This window comes from Ursus arctos, unplaced genomic scaffold (assembly GCF_023065955.2).
Source record: "Ursus arctos isolate Adak ecotype North America unplaced genomic scaffold, UrsArc2.0 scaffold_11, whole genome shotgun sequence".
NCBI lineage: Eukaryota > Metazoa > Chordata > Mammalia > Carnivora > Ursidae > Ursus > Ursus arctos.
The window spans coordinates 34,307,928-34,335,108 of NW_026622775.1; the positions used below are offsets into that span (position 1 = coordinate 34,307,928).

Sequence of the window (27,181 nt, forward strand, 5' to 3'; positions counted from 1 at the left end):
GTACTAGTTTTTCCTCCACTGGTCTATACCATTACTATCCCACCAGTCATTATTTTCAGTGGCCATAATGATTTTTTTTAAGAACAACAACAAAAAAAGATTTACCCTCTACCTTTGCCCCTCCCCCTCAAAATATAAATAAGTAAATAAATAAATTCTGCCATAGAAATTAAAAAAAAAGAAAGAAACCCTGTATCAGATCATCTCTCTTTCCTGCTTAACATCTCCAGTGGCACCTGTTTGTACTTCAGATCCAAATTGTACTTCAAATCCAAATTCAATCAGAATTCATAATCTGGCCCATGTCTAATTATGTCTCCAACCTCATCTTCTACACTTCTTCTTTCCCACCATCCTCTAGCCACACTAGACTTCTTTCTGAACCTCAAACATGACAAACCATTTAGCTTAGTGCCTTTGGAACTAGCTGTTTCCTGTGTCAGCAAGGTTCTTCTCTGAAATCTTTGCACAATGAATTCTTCTTAACATTTACATCTCAGCACAAATTTCTTTTTCTAAGAGAAGCCTCTCTTAATCTACTTATTATATTGCTATTTTATTTTCTCCAAAGCACATATTGCTATTCAACCAGAAACTCAGTCAATGATTACAATTGTCAGTTATGGCATGAACTTAAAAAAATTAAAATTTAGTGATTTTTTTTTTAAAGAAAAACAGAACTTACACCATCCAATTATGCCTCTCAAAATTAATTCATAAAAGCAATGTCTTGGTAAAAGACATGAATTGAGTGGAAAATATGTCATGGATCAGATGTTTACAAAATACAGCCTCAATAAATCCTTATTTTTGTTGGCTTATAAAGTATCAAATATGGAGTCAAACACAGAAGACGTTTTTCCCCTAATTTTCCCAATTTTGTTTCCCAACATGATATGAATTAAGTGCTTATGAAATTAAATGATTAAATAATATAACTGTTATAATGCTAGCAGTCACACAAATCTGACCTTTAGCTCTTCCAGTCTCTTGGACAGAGAATGACAATTGTGCTGAATTGTGGAATTGTTTTGTGATGTGTCTTCAACTAAGCTGAATCTACTAAATACATTCCAACTTTAATCTGAGTGAAATATTGAACCAGTATTTAGAAGACAGAATAATTTTTGCAGAGCTCTATACCACCTATCACACTGTAGCAGGCAAATAAATTCGTACCTCCAACAAACTGTTATCAACGTTTTGAAAGTTTATTAAGTCTATTATTCCTTCTGGTTCAGTCATTAAGCATCTGCCTTTGGCTCAGGTCATGGCCCCAGAGTCCTGGGATCAAGCCCCGCATCAGGCTCTGCGGGGAGCCTGCTTCTCCCTTTCCCACTCCCCCTGCTTGTGTTCCCTCTCTTGCTGTCTCTCTGTCAAATAAATAAATAAAATCTTAAAAAAAAAAAAGAAACAAATTATTTTAAAAAAATTTTTTTAAGTCTTCCTTCTATCACTTCTCACCTGAATTATTGCATGTCCTCTAAATGATTGCTTAACACCTCTAACCTAGCTTCACTTTAATCCATCCTCTACACCTCTCAAATGTGAACAACACTGAGTGTTATACTCTGCTACTTAAAATTTTTCAATGGCTCTGTACAATAAAGTAACAACTGTTTAACAAAGCCCTCTATGATCAGGCCTCTACCTAACTAGCTAGCTTCACCTATGCCACTACCCTCTGTTCTAGTTTTACTTACAATTTTTGAATGAGTTACGTTTTGTCTAAGCTGTACGCCTTTGTACATAATGTTCTTCCTGCCTTTATGTCCTTATTCAGTGAAATTATATTCTTGCTCCATCATGAAGGACTAGCATCCCCATGAAGCCTTCCCTGATCTGTCAGGCAAAATCAATCACTTTTTCCTCTGGGCCCATACTGAGCCCATACTTAGTGGAAAGCAGTATGACACCGTGGAACCTGACTGCCTTGAGTCACAGCATTCCCACTAATTATGTGATCATTGCCAAATTACTTAATCTTTCTGTACTACAGCTTCCTCATTTAGAAGATGATAAAAATAACAGTACGTATTGCATACACATGTAAAGTACTTAGAACAGGACCTGTCATTTAATAAGCACTAAATAAAAGTTATAAATCATTACACTGCATAATAATGACTAGTTCAAAGCTATAATTCCTCCACTAGATTGTGAACTCCTTGATAGTAAGGATTCTGTCTTTTTTTTATCTTTTACTAACAGTGTTACAGACTTCAGCAATTATCTGCTGCCTAGAAATGAAAAATATCTGACCATAGAGAAGCAAAAGTTAAACAACCTTCTCATCCAGTTTCTCATTAATAAAGAGCATTCACTCTTTTATGTATAAAATGATAATCACATAATGGTAGTTCACTGATGGACCCAAAGGTGATGGAAGGTACAATGTATGACACAACGCTGATGAACTGCATGACTTTCATACCTAACACATTTTGTAGTGATCCCACCACTCTCCTGGCAGTGGAAGTATTGTTCTATTCTGTACCTCCAAGATGTCAGAGCTGTGAGGCATCTTCAGGGAACCAGTTATGCGTTGCCCTCTGCAAACTCCATAGCATAAAGGCATATGAACTGACATTGATTTATACCCCATTATTGATATAGTAAGGCACAGGTGAATTATGCTACTAGATCAAGCAAAGGGAGGTGTTCAATTTGAGCAAATTCACAGAATTATTTCATAGTATAAAGAATATCAGAAACTTCTGAAGCAGTCCAGGATGTAGGAAACTGGAAAAAGGCATCACTACCATTCAAACAAGAAGAGGCTAGATAAACCACAAACTCATAATTTTTCTTGAAAACAAGAGAGCATGAAAAAATACAGCAACCAAAAAGCCTAAAATCCAAGCAGGGGCAGCTCTCAACCTCAAGAGAAAAAGGATATATAGCCTGTCCCAACTGTGGTAGAGCATGGGAGGAAGGAGCAGTAGCCAAACAAACACATAAGACATTAGTCAGAACTTGCTAAACAAATTGTAAAGGCCAAGTGTGGGCTAGCATAAAAGTACAGCAACCCTGGTAGTCCCAAATATAAGGGGAACTCACATTGACTCTCAGACTCTTTCCCAAGGGTCTTCAACGTATATGAAACAGAAAGATTTGGAGAGCAGGAGACTAGAAAGTGTACTTCAATCATAGATGCATGAAGAAAGGAACTGACCACCACTACAAGAAAAGCAAAAAGACCCACCCCCTTCCCAAACCCTTTTCTCCAAAAGAACAAAGGACTTAAGCTGCTGGAGGATGAGCATCAAACATACTGACTCCAGGACAGACCCTTCTTTGTTGGGAGAAGAAGAAACCCTCTACACCCGGGGTAGACTCAGGAAACAGTCCTTCCTCTGGGAGGGTAGGGCAGAAAACTCTCCCACAAAAGACCAGCCACAGATCCAAGGCAGAATTTGGGTATCATAGGAGGGACCAAAATGCTGAGAAAAATTTTTATTTTTTTTTAAGTTCATGCCATAACTGACAATTATAATCTACCTTGCAGGCCAGGCATACAAAGGCTAAAATCGTAGCTGGACCTGGAGAACAAGGAAGCCCTACCTCTCATCCCCTGCACTGAGTGACAAGGCACAGCATTCTACTGCTGAAGGCAGGGCAAGAGCATGGAGACAGACGCACTCTGAAGCACAGGGGTGCAGAGATAGCTGAAAACTGAAAATGGAAGAACATTAAAAAAAACTCTTCTGGCTTGAGAACACAGGCAGTAACCTCTTTGATACCAGCCACAGCAACTTCGTTCTAGATATGTCTCCTGAGGCAAGGGAAACAAAAGCAAAAATAAATTATTGAGACTTCATCAAAATAAAAAGCTTCTGCACAGGGAAGGAAACAATTGACACAACTAAAAGGCAATCTACAGAATGGGAGAAGATATTTGCAAATGACATATCTGATAAATAGCATCCAAAATATGTAAACAACTTATAAAATTCAACACCCAAAAATGAATAATCCAATTAAAAATGGGCAGAATACATGAATAGACACTTTTCCAAAGAAGACATACAGATGGCCAAGAGACACATGAAAGATGCTCAACATCACTGATCATCAGGGAAATACAAATCAAAACTACAATAATCACCTCACATCTGTCAAAATGGCTAAAATCAACAACACAAGAAATAAGAGGTATTGGCAAGTATGTGGAAAAGGGGAACCCTCCTGTACTGTTGGTGGAATGCAAACTGATGCAGCCACTGTGGAAAACAGTACAGAAATTCCTCAAAAAGTTAAAAATAGAACTACCCTTTGATACAGCAACTGCACTACTAGGTATTTATCCGAAGAAAAAAGTACTAATTCAAAGGGATACATGCACGTCACTGTTTATAGCACCATTACCAACAATAGCAAAGTTATGGAAACAGCCCAAGTGTCCATCAGCTGATGAATGGATAAAGAAGATGCGGTGTGGGGTGCCTGGGTGGCTCAGTTGGTTAAGCGTCTGCCTTCAGCTCAGGTCATGATTCCCAAGTCCAGGGATCGAGCCCCACATGATGCTCCCTGCTCAGGGGGGAGCCTGCTTCTCCCTCTCCCTCTGTCCCTCCCCCTGCTTGTGTGCATGTGTGCTCACTCACACTCTCTCTCTCAAATAAATAAAATTAAAAAAAAAAGAAGATGTGGTGTCTGTGTCTGTACATATAGACACACACACATATACACACATACAATGGAATATTACTCAACCATAAAAAATGAAATCTTGCCATTTGCAACTACAATGGATAGAGCTAGACAGTATTATGTTAAGTGACGTAAGACAGTCAGAGAAAGGCAAATACCATATGAATTCAGTCATATGTGGAATTTAAGAAAAAATACAAACAAGCAAAGGGGAAAAGAGAGGCAAACCAAGAAACACTCTTTTTTTTTTTTTTAAGATTTTATTTATTTATTTGACAGAGAGAGACAGCCAGAGAGAGAGGGAACACAAGCAGGGGGAGTGGGAGAGGAAGAAGCAGGCTTATAGCGGAAGAGCCTGATGTGGGACTCGATCCCGCAACGCCGGGATCACACCCTGAGCCGAAGGCAGACGCTTAACCGCTGTGCCACCCAGGCGCCCCACCAAGAAACACTCTTAACGATAAAGAACAAACTGATGGTTACCAGAGGGGAGGGGGTGGGGGGAATGAGTTAAACGGGTGATGGGAATTAAGAAGGGCACTTGTGGTGATGAGCACCAGGTGATGTATGGCAGTGTTGAATCACTGTATTGTATACCTAAAACTAATATACTAAACTGTATGCTGAAAACTGGAATTAAAAAAACAAAAACAAAAATGAAACAAAACAAAAAAACACCTCCTCTGGCACAACAGCCCCCACCATAAGCACTGGACATATTTAGAGGAATTGGAACCCTGTGAGATACTGAAGGTAAACAAACCAAAAGACAAAACAAAACAAACCAAAAAACCAGGTCAATTCCTAACTAACTCAAGGTATGCATTCCAAAGTGTACCATCCATTTCTCCCAGTATTTACTAACAAGATATTTGGCTTTCAATAAAAGATCATAACACCCAAACATACAAGAAATCAAACATTACCAAAAGACAAGGTAATAAATAGAAATACACTCAGAGATGACCCAAATGTTGGAACTACTGGACAGGGACTTTAAATAATTATGATCGGGGCACATGGGTGGGCAGTTGGTTAAGTGACCGACTCTTGATTTTGGCTCAGGTCATGATCTCAGGGTTGTGAGATCAAGGCCCAGTCAGGCTATGCACTCAGCACCGAGTCTGCCTGAGATTCTCTCTCTCTCCCTCTGCCCCTCCCCCATTCAGGCGCCTGTGCGTGCTCACTTTCTCTCTCTCTCTCAAATAAATAAATAAAATCTTAAAAAAAAATAAAAAATAAATAATTATGATTAACATGTTAAAGAATCTAGGGGGAAAGACAGATGAAATGCTGGATCAGATAGGGAATTTCAACAGAGATGAAAACTCTTAAGAGTCAGTGGAGGGGCGCCTGGGTGGCTCAGTCGTTAAGCGTCTGCCTTCGGCTCAGGTCGTGATCCCAGGGTCCTGGGATCAAGCCCCGCATCAGGCTCCCTGCTCAGCAAGAAGCCTGCTTCTCCCTCTCCCACTCCCCCTGCTGGTGTTCCCTCTCTCGCTGTGTCTCTCTCTGTCCAATAAATAAATAAAATCTTAAAAAAAAGAAAAAAGAGTCAATGGAAGAACTATAAATAAAAAACCACCACATCACAGATGAAACTCCACAAAGCCAAAGAAAGAAGCAGTAGACTTGAAGCTAGATCAATAAAAAAATATCCAGAGCAAAACAAAGTAAGGAAAAAAAGTAGGAAAAATAAAGCATCTAAAAGCTATAGGACAATAAAAAATGGTCTAGAAAAATCAAATGGTCTAGCATATGTATAATTGTATTCTAAGAAGGACAACAGAGAAGGAATGGGGCAAAAGAAATACTTGAAGAAATAATGGCCATGAGTTTTCATAAAATGATGCAAGACATAAAACCAGAAGATCCAAGAATCTCAGTGAATCTCAAGTAGAATTAAACACAAACACACACACACACACACACACACACACACATCATAGTCATCCTACTGAAAATCAAAGATAAAATCTTAAGGGCAGCTAGGGAAAAAAGTACATTGACTAGAGCAGATTTCTCTTCAGAAACTATGCGAGCCAGAAAATAATGGAATGACAGCTTTAAAAAAATGAAAAATCTGGTAAACTAGAATCCCTCGCAGGGAAAATATACCACAGTAATAAAAGCAACAAGAAAAATTTTTCAACCAAACACTGCTAGCAGACCTGTGATACAAAAAAATGTTAAAGAAAGTTATTCAGGGGACACCTGGGTGGCTCAGTCGGTTAAACATCTGCCTTTGGCTCAGGTCATGACCCAGGGTCCTAGGATCAAGCCCTGTATCCAGCCCCTTGCTCAGAGGGGAGCCTGCTTGTCCCTCTACCTGCCGCTCTCCCTGCTTGTGCTCTCTCTCCTCTCTCTGATAAATAAATAAATAAATAATCTTAAAAAAAAAAAAAATTCTTCAGGTAGGAGAAATATCATACCAGATAGAAGACTTGGATCTATTCAAAGAAATTAAGTTCCAAAAATTGAAAAAAATTAATGTAAACATAAAAAGTATTTTTTTAATATTTAATTGCTCCAAACGATAATTTACCATTTAAAACAAAAATAGCAACAATATATTCTGCAGCTTAAAATATCCAAAAATAAAATGTATGACACAAATGCCATAAAGGTCTGGGGGAAGAAACTGGAAGTACACTGCTGAAGGATTCATAACACCGTATCTATGGTAGTATATTACTACATGAAGGTAAACTGTGATAATTAAAGATACATATTGTAATCCATAGGGCAACCACTCAAAAATTTCAAAAATGATGTATAACCAGTAAGTCAACAGTGGAGATAAAAGAGAATCATAAAAAATACTGAATATATCCAAAAACAGAAAAAGAGAGAAAAAAACATTAACAAGAAAAAAGAAAACAACTTTCAAGACAGTAGCTTTAAATCTAATAACATCAACATATAAAGTGTAAATGATCTAAACACTCCCAATGAAAAGATGAAGACTATCAGATTAAATTAAAAACCAAGATCCAATGCTATCTATAAGAAATCCACTTCAAATATAAAGATGTGTGTATATATATAGTTTAAAAGGAAAACATTAAAGCTTCCAGTCTGACATGTAAAGAGCTTGAAAAATGTCACTCTCATCCTCACAACAACAAAAAAGCTAAACTAACTGAAAACCAATAATACCTCTTAGGTCCAACAGAGAATTGAGGTCACAGGGCAAACCACCACCCATGGAACTGAAGAAACAGGTAAATACAGAGAATCACAGCTTAAGAGAAGCAGCAACTGCAGACAGAGTCAGCAACTGGTAGGAAAACTTAAAGAGTAATTGCTAACTGACTAATGGCTGGCGACTGAGTATGGACAAGGTCGAGAGATAAAAACTCCTGGAAGCCCAACCTTAGTAAGAGCTCTCTGGCTTTTCATGAATTTTACCTAGGAGCCCCACCAGGTTCCCTTCAGGGTAAAGATCAAAGAAAATTCTCCAGCCCTTCCTGCAGAGGGAGGGGGGAAGTAATCATTGTGAAATACACCCAGAACATTCTGCTCTCTTTAACAAAGACTTGACTTCTAGGAAAACTGTTTTAGAGTCTAACCAACGCAGGTTTTACTAGAGCCTAACTAACATGGGGGAAGGAAAATACCCAACTCCAGACTCCTCTAGCCTTCCTGTCTCTCACATAAGTTTGGGGGTGGGGGGGCAGTGAGAAGCACCTGTAAAGGTCACAGCCATGGATATGGGCTCACTAAAAGACTAAGATCTAGTCACAGGATTATAGAACACTTCTGCTCCCCCTACAACTTACCACTGTATCAGTAGGGCTCCTATATAATACCAGGAGGTTACAATTCAAAGAACTATAAGCTTAGACTCCATTTAATGAGTCTCTAAGGAAATCCAAAAGTAACAAGGCAAACAAAAAAAGGATACCTAAACAATTTTAAATTCTGAATCTTAGCCTTTATCCCAGGCAGAAAATCAGTAAGGATATGGTTGAACTGAAAAGCACCATCAATCAGTTTGATCAAATTGACATTTATAGATTAGTTTATCCAGTGACAACAGAATATACAAGCTTCTCAAGAATACACAATGCCATGTATAATGTTCACAAAAATGGACCACTTTCTGGCCTATAAAACATACATAAACAATTTAAAAGAATAGAAATCACAAAACATGCTCTCAGACCACAACAGAATTAAACAAGAAATCACTAACAGAAAAATAACTGGAAAATCCAAAATATCTGGAGATTAAACATTATAAGAATCAAGGAAGAAGTATCAAAAGAAACTGCAAAATATTTGAAACTGAATGAAAAAATAAAAATTACCAAAAATTGTAGAATACAGTGAGAGCAGTGCTTACAGAGAAATTTATAGCACGGAGTTATGTATGGTAGACAAGAAGAGAGATTTAGAATCAGTAATCTAAGCTTTCACCTTAAAAACAAGAAAAAGAAGAGCAAATTAAACCAAAATCAGCAGGAGAAATAATAAAAAAATCAGAACAGAAATCAATGAAACTGAAAACAGCTAAGTTAAAAGGGAAGAAGTCACTGAAACCACAAGCTATTTTTTGAAAGGTCAACAAAATCAATAAACCTCTAGCCTGCCTAACCAAGAAAAAGAGAGAAGACACAAATTACTGATATCAGAAACAAAAGAGGGGCCATCCCTACTAATCCCATGGATAATAGAAAGGAAAATAAAAGTGTATTATAAACAATTCTATGCCCACAAATTTAATATCTTCAATAAAATGGACCAATTCCCTGAAAGACACAATCCAACAAAATTCACACAAGGAGAAATAGATAATCTGAATAGTCCTACATCTATTACAGAAATTGAATAAAAAATTAATAACCTCCCAAAAGAAATCACCAGGGCTAAGTGGTTTCACCAGTGCCTTCTATCAAACATGTAAGGAAAAAATAATACAATCTCTACAATCTCTACAAATAGCAGCAGAGGAAAGATTTCCTAACTCATTCCATGAGGGCAGCAATACCTATACCAAAACCAGACAAAGACATTACAAAGAAAGTGAAAGAAAAGTATCTCTCACAAACACAAATACAAAAATCCTCAAGAAAATACTAGCAAATAGAAACCATGTATAGGGGCGCCTGGGTGGCACAGCGATTGAGCGTCTGCCTTCGGCTCAGGGCGTGGTCCCGGCGTTATGGGATCGAGCCCCACATCAGGCTCCTCTGCTATGAGCCTGCTTCTTCCTCTCCCACTCCCCCTGCTTGTGTTCCCTCTCTCGCTGGCTGTCTCTATCTCTGTCGAATAAATAAATAAAATCTTTTTAAAAAAAATTTAAAAAAAAAAGAAACCATGTATAAAAAGAATTATATACCACAACTAAGTAGGATTTATTCCAGTCGTGGAAAGCTGGTTCAACATTCCAAAATTAATTAATGTAATCCACCGTATCAACAGGCTAAAGAAGAAAAAAAATGATCATATCAATAGAGAAAATATTTGACAAAATCTAACACCTATTCAATATGAAATCAGCAAACTAAGAATAGAAAGGAACTACCTCAACTTTATATATCCATGAAAAAACCAACAGCTAACACCATACTTAATGGTAAGAACCTAAGAGCTTTCCCATTGAGATCAGGAATAAGAAGGATATCCCTTCTCACCATTCCCCTGCAATATCATATTGGAAAATTTACCTAACACAGTAAGACAGGAAAAGGAAATAAAAGGTAGATTGGGAATGAAGAAATAAAAACAAATTCTACTCCTACAAATTCTACAGAATTTTACTCCTAAGTACCCAAAAAAAGAAAACATACGTCCACACAAAAATGTATACATGAATGCTTATAGCAGCTTTATCCATAATCGCCTAGTTTGGGAAGCAATCTTGGTTAACTACTGCTGCATTACAATTACCCCAAAACTTAGCAGTTTAAAACACCAAACATGCATTTTTTCACAATTTCTATGAGACAGAAATTTGGGAGGAGCTTGACTGAGCACTTTGGCTCAGGGATGTTCAGGATTTTGCAGTCAAGTTATCTGAAGAAATTATTTGAAATTTTGACTGGGGCTGGAGGATCCATTCTAAGATGGCTTGCTTATATGCTGTTGATAAGAGGTCTCATTTCTTCACTGGCTACTGTCGGGAGGCCAGAGTTCCGTGCCACACAAACCTCTCTACAGTGTCTGCTGTTTCCTCACAAAATCGCAGTTGGCTTCCCCGAGTGAGTGATCCAAACGAGAATAAGGCAGAGGCACAATGTCTTTTATCAATGTAATCTCGGAAATCACACACTATCACTTCTGCCATATTCTACTAGTTCCAGAGACCAATCCTGACAGTGCAGGAGAGGTCAACAGAAGGGCACGAATACCAGAAGATAAGGATCACTGGGATCATTTTGGAAGCTGGTTACCACAAACCTAAATGTCCATTTACTGGTGAATAGATAAACTATGGTACATCCATACAGTGGAATAGTAATCAGCAATAAAAAGGAACAAACTACTGATACATGTAACAGCATGGAAAAAATCACAAATACTAAGTGAAAGAGCCAGACCCAAAAAGCTATGTAGAGTATGATGTATTACACTCTGAAAGGCATAACCAAAGGGATACAAAACAGATCAAAGGTTGTCAGGAGCTGGGAAGGGGGCAGAAGACTGACTACAAAAGGGCATGAGAGAATTTCTTTGGATAATAGAAATATTCTATATTTGATTGTGATGGTTATATGATCATATGTGTTTGTTAAAATTCATACAACTATACACCTAAAAAGGGTAAGTTTTATTGTAAATAAATTATACCTCAAAAATTACTTATAAAAATAGAGAGAAAAGAATCTTAGGGGGAAAAAAGAGGTTGTTGGGAATATTGCTACTGGAGTCTTAATGTGTAAATAACAAGTTTCCAAAGGAAAAGTGACTATTAAACGAATAACATTACAATTAAAGTTCCTCAAGCTAAAAAACTTTCTCTGAGCTTAAGTCTACAGATTGAAAGTGCCCATCAAATTATAAGTTAGACAGATAAGAAAAGATACACATGTATCTTGGCATATCCTGGCAAAAGTCTTAAACTTTAAGAATAGAAATGTTTAAATGCTTTCCAGAAAGAAAGTCACTAAGAAAAACAAAAGAGACAAGTTTAGGCCTTCTTATTTGTAACAAAAAGGAAACGGTGAAATAGTATCCACAAATTTTTGAGAAAAGGACTACCACCCAAAAATTCTATCCCAACCAAGTGTAAAATACAGTTATTTAGGAATACCCAATCACTCAAAAAATGAATTACCCACTTATCCCCTCTAGAGAAATAGCCAACTAAAAATGCTCACCAAATAACTAAATCATTGCAGAGATAGAGGAGGATAAAGAAGATACCTTATGAAATATGCAGTTAAATTGAAGTGGGTATTAGTAAAGCAATTGGGAACAGATATATTAACAAATGAAAACTCAATTAAATTTATTTTAGAATTAAAATAAAGCATCTAAAAAAATAATATTAAAATCAGTCCACAGTACAAGGAAACTGTAAGTAGTTATTACAAACAACTTTTTTATTTTGTTTTGATTTACCTGGTTTGCAAGATGAGAGTGACCAAACAGCTTGTGACCCAATTTCCCGTACTGTTCCAGTCCTTTCCAACTGCTTAGGGTCAGCACCAGGAGGTGTCTTGTTTGGTGTGGTCATTTTTTATTCTATGTAGAAAACAAGAATATCCACATTTTACCAGGATCTGAGCATCTTCTACAAAGGTAAAAACTAAAATTTAATAGCAAAATAGATCACTTATATACCCTTGATATTAATCAACTATTTCTCAAATGCAGGTAACATAACTCAATGACTGTAATCAAAAAGTCTTGGGAATTCAGTTTTTGTTTCTAAAATATATTATGACTTACAAGATGTGCAAAACAGTATAGTAGCCAAAAGGCACGGGATCAGTGTTTTAACTTCACCCTCTCCTTTAACTAGCCTAGACTTTGGGCAGGTCTGGGCTTTATTTCCTTACCTGTAATAGAGGTCAACTTGATCTATAATTCTATAATACTGTATAATTCTATACTTGAGTAAAAATTCTTTTTTTTTTTTTATTTTATTTTTAAGGGGCGCCTGGGTGGCTTAGTTGGTTAAGCGGCTGCCTTCAGCTCAGGTCATGATCCCAGGGTCCTGGGACTGAGCCCCACATGGGGCTCCTGCTCAGTGGGGAGCCTGCTTTTCCTTCTCCCTTTGCCCCTCCCCCTGCTTTTGCTCTCTGTCAAATAAATAAAATCTTAAAAAAAATAATAAAGATTTTTAAGTAATTTCTACACCCAACATCAGCCTCAAACTCACAAACCTAAGATCAAGAGTTGCACGCACCATCAACTCAGCCAGTCGGGCTCCCCTCTGAGTAAAAATTCTTAATTCAAATGAATTTTTTTCTTTAGAAAAGTTAACTTGAAATATTCTTATTCCAGGAATATGTAAATATTAGTTTCCATTTTACTTATTTTGAATGTAAATTAGATAACTTATTTTTTTATTAAAATATAATTAACATAGAGTGTTATATATTAGTTTCAGGTGCACAATATAATGATTCAACAATTCTATACATTTCTCAGTCCTCATCACAATAACGCTACTCTTTTTTTTTAATTTTTATTTTTAAGTAATCTCTACACCCAACATGGGGCTCAAACCCACAACCCTGAGATCAAGAGTCCCACCCTCCACTGACTGAGCCAGCCAGGTGCCCCACGATAAGTCCCCTTTATGTGTTTCACCCATCCTCCCACCCACCTCCCCTCTAGCAACCACCAGTTTGTTCTCCTTATTTAAGAGTCTGTTTTTTTTTTTCTGTTTTGTTTCTTAAATTCCACATATTAGAGAAATCATATGGTATTTGTCTTTCTCTATCAGATTTATTTCACTTAGTCTTATACCCTCTGGGTCCATCCATGTTGTTGCAAATGGCAAGACCTCATTCTTTTTTATGGCTAATATTTCATCCTCTGTGTGTGTGTGTGTGTGTGTACCACAACTTCCTTATCTATTTACATATTGATGGACATTTGTGTTGCTTCCACATCTTGGCTATGGTAAATAATGGTGCAGTGAACACAGGGGTGCATATATCTTTTTGAATTCGTGTTTTTGTATTCCTTGGGTAAATTACCCAGTAGTGGAATTACTGGATTATAAGGTAATTCTATTTTTAATTTTTTTGAAGAACCTCCATACTGTTTTCCACAGTGGTTGCATCAATTCGCATTCCCTCCAACAGTGCACAAGGGTTCCTTTTTCTCCAACAAACTTGCTAACACTTATTTCTTGTCTTTTTGATTCTAGTCATTTTGATAGGCATAACGTGATTATTTCACAACAGAAACATGATACTCGACATCACTAATCATCAGAAAAATGCAAACAAAACCACAATGAGATATATAGGTCTCCGTTTTAAATAATCCATTAAGTGATACAGAGAAAAATCACTTCTCCCCACAAATTGTCAAAAGTTCCATTTACATGACATAGAAGATAACGTCAGAAAAATGATTTCAAAGCATAGAAGTTAATAAACGACCCATTCTAAACCCCAAATTTACTTCTTTTCTTAATCTTGGTAAATCTATGCAGACATGAAAAAAAAAATCTCCAATAGTGAACAATACGTAAAACAGCTTAGGTAGTGCAACGTTACAGATACTGAACATGGTTATTATATACGCTATGGTAAACCTGGCAGTAGTTCAGTATACCATCTCCTTGACATCTTTTAGATCTCAGTTGTTTCCTAATCTCGACACAGCACTTGATACTCATTTAATAATAGCAGAACAACTGGACTCTAAAGTTCAGAAAGGCCTGAGGCTTAAATGCTCAATTAGCAATTTACTGAATGAACAAATGAATGAATAGGTGCTGTCGTAAGCCAAAGTATTTGCCTTCTGCAAGCTAAGGAAGGACTAGGATGAGACAAGTAAACCTGTAACCATCACTACAAGCTGAATATCCTGTCGTTGTCAAACGTTCCAAAACGTCAAATTGTACCAAATAAAACAAAAAACAACAACAACAAAAACAAAACAAAACCAAAAAAACGGCAGCTCATCTCTACACTGGAGCAGAATTCAACTGTCCGACTTGGTACTGGACGCCACCAAGTGGATAAAACACGGAGCCTGAAAAAGCCTGGGTGTCTGGCCACCCACTGAAGAACGAGCTGAGGCCAAGGAGAGATCTCCATCAACAGCAGTATCTAGACCAGACTCTGTTGGTCCTGCTTGATACCTCAGCTAGAAATGCTCGAATGGGCAATGGCTCTCCAGCAGCCTTGAGGTCGGAAGCGGAAAATGGGGATGAGAACGCGTCTGCTTACGCTAGAACCATTGTCCACATCAGAGAGAAAAGCCCACGCACTTACAGCTCACAGAACCGACGTGCCGCAACCCAGCTCTTTAGGATACAGAGCAGCTCCGTGCCACTCCCACTCAGGACAGCCCGGCTTTCCCAACGAGATTAAGTTGGAGTCGCAGCACAATGACGTCAGTTCTCGCCGGCTTGCCGGACCAACTCCAGGGCTCCGCCTGTCGCTCTCTGTCGCGCGCGCGCGCACTACGTCCCTAAGGCATGCGCGAGGCGGTGGCTGAGCACCGCCATTTTGGCCGGCGGCCGTAAGAACACGCCGTGTGGGTGAGAAGTGAAAGGAAGAACTGATTTGGCCTTTGAGCTCCCCTCCGCGAGGGGATCCTTTTCTCCAGGTACGTGATTAGCCCGGGAGGGTTTGGCCGTTGGCTGAGGCCTCACACGATTTAAAGACTGTAGGAACGTTCTCTGAGAGCCTTTGGTGAGGCCTCCGGTGTCGGTGGCGGAGAACGCAGCGGCGCGTGGCAGCCGGCTCGGAAGGGACAGCTGGAACCGCCAGAGCGGGGGCGCCGCCGAGGGCATGGAGGCATGTCGCTCTTCCGCTCCCGCTGACCTGTAACTCGGCCACTGTTGCTCGCCACCCGCGGAGGGGCTGCCAGAATGGACTTAGATGCATCTCCGAGATCCAGACTCCGCCGTCTCCACTCCCCCCTTTACTACGCTCTTGCCCGAGCGCGGAACCTTACAGAGAAGGCGACTTCAGAACTTAGCGCATCCTCTTTTTCCCCCGTCCTTACCCTGACGCAGTAAAATGGACATGCTGTCACACGTGCGTATGTGATTCTAGGAAGTCGTGGCCTTTTCTTCCACGGCTTTTCTGGTGATTATGGAATGAGTCATGGCATTTTGCCGCCATGAAGTCGAATCCTTCTTATCCGTTCCCCGTCTTTATAGAAATGACGGACAGTTGTCGCTCTACTTTTCTCGTAGAGCCCCGTGTATTCGGTTATCCCAAGTAATCTCCCAGTTCAACGCCTGTAGCTTTTTGGTGCGCTTTTATTAGCACTTGGCACTTTTCTTCTTGGTGACTTACTTGTTTTCCCTGTCTTTATATAAACTGCATGAGATCAGGAGCGCAGCGGTTCCTATCTTGTAAACACGATGGCCAAAGCCAATTTCCACATCCCATAAACTACATAAGCCTATTTTCTCTTTTTTGTGTGGTAAAGTCCATAAGAGTGAGAAATAACTGTCAAAACAATGGGGAGGGGTGTGGGAGAGGTTATGCTGGGGAGTTTTTTGTTGTCGGTTTTTTTACCCTCTCTTCCACAGAGACTGCTAGCTAGGCATTTATGATAATGGTAGTTGTGTTGCATTTCTCATGTAATACATTTGTCTCATATACTGAAAACTTTCGTACTATGTCAGCTACCGGACAGTAATGCTTTGTCAATGTTAACCAAGGGCTCTTACCTGTATTTGTACCAAAAGGGTATTTTTTTCGTGTTAAAAATCTTGTTATGCCCATTAAAAGCATTTTCTTAGGAAGAACATTTAATACAATTTCTGAGAGGAAAAAAAAGTATTAACTGGGTGTCCCTTCTAAATGTCTTCAGTTTAAGACTCTGAAATCAAGAGTTGTGCACCACTCACAACTTACATGTTGTATAACACTAATAACCTACAGTAACCGTAGGTTGGAATATTTTATGTGATATCAGGCATTATTTGTTCACAGCAGTCTTAAATGCTTTCACATGATGTTGTAATAATTTTGGTCTTAGACTGAAAATGCTTTCCATAATGCCTCTCACTTCCTTTTTTCCTCCCAGCTGGAAGAATGACAGTGAGGGACATTGAGTACGTATTTTGAACACAGTTTGTCTTCAGATCTGAAATATCTTCAAATTCCTCTTCACTTCCAGGAGTCTGTTACTATCTCCCCGCCCTCCGGCAGATTTACTGTGCTGTATCTCATTGAAAAAGAAAGTAGGGATCCCTGTTCCCCAATTCTTGAAAATAATATATTAGTCATTATTGTTCACACAAGTAACAGTTCTACAAAGAATTGATATTCCTTATTCTTAAATGCATTATAATTTACCACTGTTTATTATACAGATCAGCTTATTAATCATCTCTGGTATGTTTTAATTTTTCTGTAAGTCATCTCTTTCAGTCACTTGGTTTTTAAAATGGTTTGAGATATCAGATGAAACACTTTAGTGGTTTGGCAGAAATAAAGTTTAGCATCAGCAATTTTGTGATAAAAGATTTATCCTCTAGAAGGGACTTCATGACATTCACTCACCAGGTAATTTGTATGGTGTCCAGCTTTATTTTAATAACTAAAGACTTCAGTTTTCAGAGAGTTGTCACTTAGAGTGAAAGCTTTTTTGTAGCAATTCAGAAGTCATTTAATTTCTTTCTCTTCCAGTTCTTTATGAAAACTGGACCAGTTTTTAAAGGCTTTAAGGGGGTAGAGTGGATGTTAGTTACCATAATTCTATTTATTACATAAATACTTGGGTGATTTTTTTTTCTTTATATACTTTAGCAGATAGCAGTCACTATGAAATAATCGACAATATTTCTGAAGTCACTATAACCTATAAGAAATTATTTACTATAACTAAATTCATTTTCTCATTTATTCAACAGAAATATTTGAGCTTTTATGATGTACAGGGCACTAGTTTAGCCACTGGGCTGAACGGACAAGAAATTCCTGCCCTCATGATGGAGTATCTTTTACTTGGGTTGGGAAAAATACTGTGTGTAGAGAGAAAGAGTATATAAATAATGTATATAGACACGATAAATATGTACATAAACCGTATGTACACATACATATGAAATATATACTGTGCAGTATAGTAGGAAGAGCCAAAGAGAAAAAGCAAATTAGAAGAAAAACCAGAAAAGCGGTTGGGTATATTTTTTGGTAGTATAGCTAGAAAAGGCTAACTGAGAAGTAAACATTAAAGACCTGAAGTAATGAGCCTTATAATTCACTAGGGGGAATAGCATTACAGGCAGAGGGAATAGAAAATGTCAGGGCCCTGAAACAAGAACATGTCTGACGTGTGCTAAAAACAGCAAGGAGCCAGTGTGGCTGGAGCAAGATGAACAAAAGCTAGAGGAGTTGGAGATGATATCAGAAAGTAATAGAGGCTGATCAGTACCTCATTAGTTATTTTAAGGACTTTGGCTTTTACTCAGAATGAGTAGGGAAGCCATTGTAGGACTTTTAAGTAGAGGAGTGACATGATCTGGCTTACACTTAAAAAGGATCATCCTGGTTTCTGTAGTGAGAAGGAACACTAAAGAGTCAGAGTAGAAGGAAGGTAAGAGTAAAGCAGAGAGACCTGATAGGGAGCTATTAGAGTAATGCAGATAAGCAATAATGGTGACTTAGACCAGAGTGATGAGAAGTGGTCAGATTCGTGAAGGTAAATTGGACAGAATTTGCTCTTGTGGCGTGTAAAAGATAACTTCAAGGATTTTGGCTTGAGTAAATGGAAGACTGGAGTAGTACTATAACAGAATGGGCAAGACTGCTAGAGAAGCAAATTTTGGTGGAGACTTCAGGAATTCAGTTTCGGAGATGCATGTTAGACCTTTAGGAAGAGATGTTGGGTAGTCGGGTAGATAGATACACAAATTTAGGGTTAGGAGAGGTATCCTGGCTAGAGATAGAAATTTGGGAGTTAGCAGCCTATGAATAGAATTTAAAGCCATGAGATCAGAATAGAATACCTTAGAAAATGAATATAGATAAAAAATGTGACCGAGTATTAGAGCACCTCTCAACTTTCAGTAGCCTAGAAGATGAGAAGAAGTGACCAAGAAAATAGGAGGAAAACCTGATTAGTGCTGTGTCCCAGAACCAAGTTAAGAAAGGCTTTCTATCTTTAGGAAAAAGTCATAATTTGTGTCAGATGCAGTAGATGTTCAAGTGAATTGAGAACCGTTAATTAACTATTTGCTTTACTCATGTGTAGAGTAGCGATGACCTGATAAGCTGTTTTAATGGAATGATGGGCACTAAAGTCTGAAATGGAGTCCAGAAAAAATACATAGAAATTTGGAACGCTGACTATAGGCAACTCTTTTAAGTAGTCTTGCTGTGAAAGGAGGGCAAAATAAGGCAATGGGAAAAGATGGGGTCAGATAATAGAAAGTTTGAATGCTGATAGGAACGAGCCAATGGAAAGAATAATTGATGATGTGAAAGACCGGAGATAGAATTGTTAGAATATTCCCCTTAACAGACATCTTTTAGTGTGCAAGTGGACTTTACCATGGAAATATATATAATGTGATTGCTTGTTGGCATGAGGGTTCACATGAGGTGACACTAGTCAGCATGGCTTTGCTTTTTTGTCTACCATTTTCAGCTTTATGTGTGCAGGTGAAGAGTTGTATGTAACCAGGATTGTAGTTAAGAGTATAAATGATTGACAAAGAAATTTTAGCTGGGTACAGAGGGACATGAAGATACAAGAGCTGAGGAACAGTGGAAATGTGGTAGAATCTAGAGATAATGATAGTAGATCTAAGGAATGGAGGAGTTAAAAGGTTATTGGATTGTTGGGTACAACAAGGGTAAACTGAAAGGAGTGGTGGTTGGAGAATGGGGTATTTGAAATGGAGGTTATAGAAGGATTGCAGTTACTGGTAATAACAAGGTCAAGGGTTTCACCAAAGGAATGAGGGATTGAGGGAGGGTGAAAGATCACTGGAGGAGAGAGGTTACTGAACTAAGAAGACAGGGTATTAATAGAAAGATCATCTATGAACATACTGAAATCAAGAATTATGGTAGGAGCTGTAAGAGAGAGAGTGAAACTTAGCCAAGGGCAGAAGTCTTCAAATGGAAGGGGTGATCTGATAGTGAATAACTAAAGCAGTTGGATGATCTGAGAGGCAAAAGCTGACTTTTTAGGGAGGAGGATGAGATAAGATAGTCTGGGAGCAGCACTGAGGAACATACTGTCTTATCCCTCTTTAAGCCTAATGGTATTGCTGTGTGTGAGAAAGAGGTCTACAAAGGGAAGCAGTCAAGAAAAAAAAATCAGAATTGATTGTCCCAGTCCTTGATAGAAAAGGCCAACAGATTGCCTTTGTCAGTGGGTAGTCTTTTGGCTTCAGGTTCTGCCATTACATACTGGATTAACCTGAAATTTTAAGATCGTTTTTGGAATTATTAACTTTAATCACTATTCTGAGAAAATTGATGTCTGTCACTAAGTCCAATATTGTAGAAGATTTTTAAGTGCACTTTAACTTTAATTGCATAAGTGATGGCACTGGTAATTATCAAGACTTATAAAAGCTTTGAAAGTGAGCACAGTCCACACCTAAACAGTTCCTTGGTCTTTTCGTTTTAATGCTATTAGCATAAAATTCATCTTGGCCATATTACAAATTCCCAGAGAAATGCAGTTTTTATTTTTTCCCCTTAATCAACATCATGGTCACAACCTTAATAATAACTTCCGTTACTAGCATCTTTAATAGTCAAATAAGACATGAAGTAATACTTAACTTGAGAGAGGGAATAAACATCTTTTTTTTTTTTTTTTTAATGAGTTTTTATTATATTATGTTAGTCACCATACAGTACATCCCCGGTTTCCGATGTAAGGCTTGATGATTCATTAGTTGTGTATAACACCCAGTGCACCATGCAATACGTGCCCTCCTTACTACCCATCACCGGTCTATCCCATTCCCCCACCCCCCTCCCCTCTGAAGTCCTCAGTTTGTTTCTCATAGTCCATAGTCTCTCATGTTTTGAGAGAGGGAATAAACATCTTAATTACGTATTACTTTTTCACATCAGCTCCTATTCTGTTTTACTGACTGTTTCAGATACTGGTATCAGTATTAATTGTGGAGATACTATATCATTTTTGTCCATCTATCAAGTATAGTTTCCACATCCCCTTTGTTCTTTTTCCTTTTCCTAGCCATTCTTTTTGCATAAGAGCTTTTGGTTTGGTTTGTCTGTTTGTTTTTTTCTTTGAAATTGAATTAAATGTATAAATTTGGGGAAGGTTGAAATCTCTGGTATTGACTATTCTATATTATAAAAACTGAGACAGTATGTCATTCTATTTGTTCAGGTCTTTTATATTTCTCGGTTATGGTTTGAAAGTTTCCTCACATGTATATAGTTTTGTTGATTCCTAGATCCTTTTTTTTTGTGACCATTGAAAATGGTGATCTTTCTTTTTTATATAAATCTTCTGATTAGTAGTATATATGTAAAATTGTGTTTTTTCAGCCTTACTAAATTATTTTATTGCTTTTACTTGTTTTTTTAGTAGTTCCAGATAATCATATCTGAAGATAGTGATAATTTATGTTCTCATCTCTAGCTTTTATGCCTGTGACTCATTTCTCTTAACTAATTGCATTGATTGTGCCATAACTTTGTTAATTTTTCTTTAATAGAAGAGCTGGATATTCTTACTTTCTTAGAATTATGGCGGATAAATTAACGAGAATTGCTATTGTCAACCACGACAAATGTAAACCTAAGAAATGTCGGCAGGAGTGCAAAAAGAGCTGCCCTGTGGTTCGAATGGGTAAGCTGTTCTGTGGATCATTTAAAGATAAGAGAAGGTTTTAAATAAATTGGCTTCATAGTCCTCTAGGCATATACTTATTTCCTATTAGTTTCTTTAAAATATAGAGGTAAGACCAGATTTTGTTCTAAATTTCTTTTACTGCTTTGTGACTAAATGATCCTATTTTTGTTAATACGAATATGTATTATTACCAATATTTTTTAAAATTCATTTTGACTATAAAATCAGTTTGTTACTGAGATTCTTACTGTTTTGGAAAAGTACTGTAGTTACTTTAAGTTATGGAGAAAGGACTACCAATGTATTTGTTTTTGATAGTATTCTCATTTTAAAAATCAAGAATGAATAACTTAAGAAGAATAGCTAATTCATGAGATTTTGCTATATTTTCAAGATTAGAGAAATTTAAAACAATCCAGAATTATTGGTAGTCTTTAAGGGTTATGTTAAGGTAATTGTTACTTTTACTGTGCTGGTGAGGCGTAAGCTTTTTGAATCTTAAAAGAAACTTTAGATGTCATCTATTATATTCTACCATAGTATTTAGAAATTCCATTATTAATATCCCTAATGCCAAGTTTAATTTCATGTGTATATTGGATGACTACATACCTTTTCGGAGTTTCCTTGATTTAGCTGGTGTATTATATTCCTTTCTCTACATTACCATTTCCAGGGCATATTTTGTGAATTATATATTCAGGTCAAACAGCTTAAAAATAAAACTGTTTTGGAGGCACTTGTCTGGGTCAGTAAGAAGAACATGCAACTCTTAATAGATCTCGGTTCCATGACTTTGAGCCCCAGATTGGGGGTAGAGATTACTTAAATAAGTAAATAAACTTTTAAAAAAATTTAAAAATAAAGCTTTCAGGATCTGCCATCGTTTTTTGAGCATATTTTCTTCCCCAGTAGTAAATTAATATGTATTATATTAAAATTAATCCCCACAAAGCACTGATTTTTTTAGGATATTGTCTCAATTGTATTTTTTTGTGTGGCCTTTGTTCTTGAAAATCTGCTTTTGTATGGAGATTTGGAACCAGAATTACCTAAATAACAATGTTCAGAAAATTAGAATGGCAGGGAAAATAACTAAACTCTCTTTTCCTTTGCCAGGAAAATTATGCATAGAGGTTACACCCCAGAGCAAAATAGCATGGATTTCTGAAACCCTTTGTATTGGTTGTGGTATTTGTATTAAGGTAAGTGATATTTTATTTATGGGCTCAAATTTGGAACCCGAAGAAGAAGTCAGAAAATTCTGAATACATTATAACTATTTTTAAAGAAGCAAAGTATAAAGCAGTGAATTAATGGGGCGTCTGGGTGGCGCAGTCGTTAAGCATCTGCCTTCGGCTCAGGGCGTGATCCCAGTGTTCTGGAATGGAGCCCCACATCAGGCTCCTCTGCTAGGAGCCTGCTTCTTCCTCTCCCACTCCCCCTGCTTGTGTTCCCTCTCTCGCTGGCTGTCTCTGTCAAATAAATAAATAAAATCCTTAAATTAAAAAAAAAAAAAGCAGTGAATTAAAAATGCAAATTTAGGAAAATGGTATTCTATCAATAATATTTAATATTGTTGCTTTTTGAACTAGTTAAACCACCCTATGTAAAAGTTATCCTTGCCATACTCAACTTTGGAAAGACATTTCTAACCAAAATTAATTTCTCTTTTTTCGTCCTTTTTTTCCTCACCCTTTTATGAGAAGGACATTCTTTCCCATGTCTTTACAAGTACTTCTTAGAAACGTAAATACAAAAAGTATGAGTCATTACATATAGCACTTTCGAGTCTGTATTTAATTTTAAATCACACCTTTTAAATAGAAATGCATACAGCCAAAATTGTTTTAATTTAACCTAATTCATAAGTGCTTCTGCTATATTATACATTTTTCTGTTGGCGTTATCACAGTAATATAATTTTTCAAAATACTTCAGTTAGTTTTTGTTGCATCGAATAGTTCGGTTAGGGCTTTTAACTTTAAAATGATAGATTTCTAAATTTAGTTCATAAACAATATTTAAGAACCAGTGCATTACATTCTTAATTTACATATTTTTATTTGTAGATAATATTTTTAGAAAGGAACTTTACCAGAGTATGGATACCACCCTGTTAACTGATTTTAATAAGGCTTATGTGTATTTTACATTGGTTTCTGAATCCTTAGTTAAGTATCCAGAAAGATTTCATTGGTACATAAAAGTGTACCTTGTTTTGAAAATATAATCAGGAAACATTACTGCCAGCAAACATTTACTAATCTCATTATGTGCCTGTCAGTGTTGCAGGTGCTGGAGATCTGATTTTGAACAATATATTATCTTCTACTCTGTTTTCTTCTTTACTGCTATAGCAAAATGAGATACCAGATTTGCAGTATACTTCAGTGGCTGAAAAGATACTGATGTGATGACTCTGGGGGTGGGGGTAGTATATACCCTCTGAACACTAAGATACTTACAAACTGCCCCTCATAGATGAAACAGTATGGATTTTTTTTTCCTTATAGATTTAAAGAAGCTTAGATTACTTTGCAGCCTATAAACATTTTATGTACATTGATAGAATAATAGAAAATTTGTGTGAATGGAGGTAACTCCACTGGCAGAAATCTATCTTATGTAAAGAATTAATAGTTTTGGTTAGGGGGTGGTAATTACATTGTTAGAATACAAGAGTTTTGTTTTTGTTTTTTAATTCTCGGTGTTCTTATAACTTATAAAATGGGAGTTCACTCAAATCTTTTTCTACAGAGACTTTTGAATTGATTCCGTCAGGTCTTTAAACAGTTCTGCTGAACACATCTCTAATCTAGGGTTTTATTCTTTGAATGTACCTTTATAGTTCTCTGAGAAATTTTTCTGATCACATTGATGCTCTTATATAACCTTCCAATTCTTGCCATTCTTGTTCCTTGGACATTTATCTGATTGATAATCAACTGTTATTTGAGTATGTTTTTCTAAGAATTTTTTTAATGTGAATTTACTTAATTGAAATATAAAGCATCTTTTTCATACAAGATGGTTAAAAACTACAGTGGAAAGGCATTAATCCTTGCTCTGTGCAAATATTATGCTAGCTGTTGATGGGACATAAATAGACCAAAAAAAGGTACAATCCATAATAGACTTAACCTTAAGCCTAACTAAACCTTAACCATAAAGACCTTAAAGGACTCTACAAAGTAGAAAAGAAAGCATACAAAGACAGGAAGAAGGAAGTAGTGAGACAGCATCTGTCATCAACTGAATATGGAATGATATACTCAGTAACCATGTTTTATCTTGCCTCTTAGCCTCATCTAATAATGTTAAAAAAAACAAAGAGAAAAAAAACATCAATTTTTATAAAGTGTTTCAGTAAGTATTAAAAACATTTAAAGTCTAATAAAAATATGCCAGTCACTAAGGGAGAAAATTCGTTAATATGATTCTTGCCTTCAAGGAACTTTTATTTTTTAAGTAAATAAGAAAGTGAAGCAGTATTTTATATCCTTGTGAAATTCCCACATTTGGGTGGGTTTTTTTTTTTTTAAGTTTATTATTTTTTTTAATCTCTACACCCAATGTGGGGCTAGAACTCATGACCCCAAGGTCAAGAGTCGCATGCTTTCCTGGCTCAGCCAGCCAGCCAGGCTCCCCATAATTCCCACGTTTGGAAGATTGCTTATAAAAAAAATTCTTAACGTATTTGTTTTAGTCATATGTATATATTATATATCTATGTAATAGATATATATGTGTGATTTTTTTTTTTTAAGATGTGTTCATTTATTTCAGAGAGAGTGCATGTGAGGGTGGGAGGGCAGAGGAAGAGAATCTCAAGCAGACTCCCCACTTAGCGGGGAGCCTAACATGGGGCTCTGTCCCACGACCCTGAGATCATGACCTGAGCTGAAATCAAGAGTTGGATGCTTAACCAACTGAGCCACCCAGGTGCCCCAGTCATATGTATATTTCTAAAAATTAACACAAAATTCTTTACTTTAAATAACAGAAATGCCCCTTTGGCGCCTTATCAATTGTCAATTTACCAAGCAACTTGGAAAAAGAAACAACACATCGATATTGTGCCAATGCCTTCAAACTTCACAGGTATATTTTCAAGTCAGCATTCCTCTCTACTTGAGTCAAAAGTAAAATACATTTGAAATTTTCAGAGAAATATAAAAATGGGAAAAGTTATTAACCATCCACTAAAGAGAAATGCAAAACTATAACATCATATGGAATCAAGCTGTATATGTCAGTGGTTCATTCTGGCTAACATTAGAATTACCTGGTATTTTTTTTTTTTTTAAACTAATACCTTGGTTTCAGTCCAGTTGAATTATATCATATCCCCAGATAGAGTCTAGACCTCAGTAAGTCGTAAAAGCTCCCAGGTGATTTAAATATACAAGTGAGGTTGAGAATCACTATTGTTAATAATACCCTTATCCCCAAATAACTTTTAAGGGAACTTGTTCTCAGTTTTATTTACCTATTAATCTCATCTACAGAGAATATTACTCTGAACTTGGACATATGTTGTAAATAAATCACAGGAGTTCTTTGAGGTTTTTAATTTCTGCTGAACACTGATATTTCGAATCTAGGAGTCTAGATTTACTAATAAAAAGGTATTTCTCAACCTGCCAGCTTTAAAGAGCCTACTGCAACAGGGAGAATGAAGTGGAATATTTCTGGTTGATGTGGCACTTTTCTCCTTGTAAGTAAATGGCAGGCCAAAAAAAAAAAAAAAAAAAAGACAGTGTGAGGTTGCACCTGCTATGTAATTTTGTACCAGAGCATTTGGTTATACATTAAAACTTAGCCTTATATGTAAAAGAGAATTACTTTAGAATGGACTTGAATGAAAATTGAAAAATAAAATTTGGAGTAATATTGGTCATGGATGCATTTCTAACAATTAACAGTTAATCTTGGCTGGTCTTTTTTTTCTAATAGCCAATAATATCTGGCATATATTTCTTAGCTTATTAATGAATGTGTGTGGAGTGCACGTGCATTAAAATACATGATCCTAATATGATGTAGCTTTTTCTGCCCAAGTCCAAGTTTTATTATTTTTTTGTATACTTATGACAGGTTGCCTATCCCTCGTCCAGGTGAAGTTTTGGGATTAGTTGGAACTAATGGAATTGGAAAGTCAACTGCTTTAAAAATTTTAGCAGGAAAACAAAAGCCAAACCTTGGAAAATATGACGTATGTATACTACCTTATGAAAATGAATACTTAGGTCAGTTTTATGAGACTTTGAAGGAGAGCATATAATTTTTTTAATGCTCCTGTTTTCAACATTATTCATTAATTAGTGCTGAGAAACTATAGATGAAACTCCTTTTTAATTAAGATCTGTTAATGCTACTTAACAGACAAATCTGGGTTTCCTTAAACTGTTAGAAGTTTTAGATGCCAGAGGATTCTATTTGGATGTATAGTTAACCCTTGAATAGTGTGGGTCTTAGGTGTACTGACCCCCACACATACATTCGAAAACCTGTGTATAACTTTTGACTTCCCAAAAACTTAACTATTAATAGCCTACTGTTGACCAGAAGCCTTAGCAAG

The 27,181-nt window shown here is 36.8% G+C and overlaps 2 protein-coding genes across 7 annotated transcripts in view; one reads left to right on the plus strand and one right to left on the minus strand.

Moving 5' to 3' along the window:
• The window catches only part of ANAPC10 (anaphase promoting complex subunit 10), a 104,982-nt gene extending 89,800 nt beyond the window's left edge, over positions 1 to 15,182 (minus strand). For 2 of the 3 annotated variants that reach the window (XM_057310100.1, XM_057310102.1), the window contains exons 1-2: positions 15,057 to 15,182; positions 12,217 to 12,339 (exon numbers count right to left, since the gene is read on the minus strand). In XM_057310100.1, coding sequence (XP_057166083.1) covers positions 12,217 to 12,331 — 115 coding nt within the window. In that variant the 5' untranslated portion in view covers positions 12,332 to 12,339; positions 15,057 to 15,182. The remainder of the gene's footprint in view (positions 1 to 12,216; positions 12,340 to 15,056) is intronic. The other variant, XM_026499418.4, reaches the window with a different exon arrangement.
• Positions 15,183 to 15,226: 44 nt separating this feature from the next.
• The window catches only part of ABCE1 (ATP binding cassette subfamily E member 1), a 29,543-nt gene continuing 17,588 nt past the window's right edge, over positions 15,227 to 27,181 (plus strand). The window contains exons 1-5 of one of the 4 annotated variants that reach the window (XM_026499419.4): positions 15,227 to 15,393; positions 21,461 to 21,594; positions 22,717 to 22,802; positions 25,604 to 25,701; positions 26,698 to 26,815. In XM_026499419.4, coding sequence (XP_026355204.1) covers positions 21,492 to 21,594; positions 22,717 to 22,802; positions 25,604 to 25,701; positions 26,698 to 26,815 — 405 coding nt within the window. In that variant the 5' untranslated portion in view covers positions 15,227 to 15,393; positions 21,461 to 21,491. Of the gene's footprint in view, positions 15,828 to 21,460; positions 21,595 to 22,716; positions 22,803 to 25,603; positions 25,702 to 26,697; positions 26,816 to 27,181 lie in introns of all 4 variants that reach the window. The other 3 variants (XM_044384344.3, XM_057310099.1, XM_044384345.3) reach the window with 3 other exon arrangements.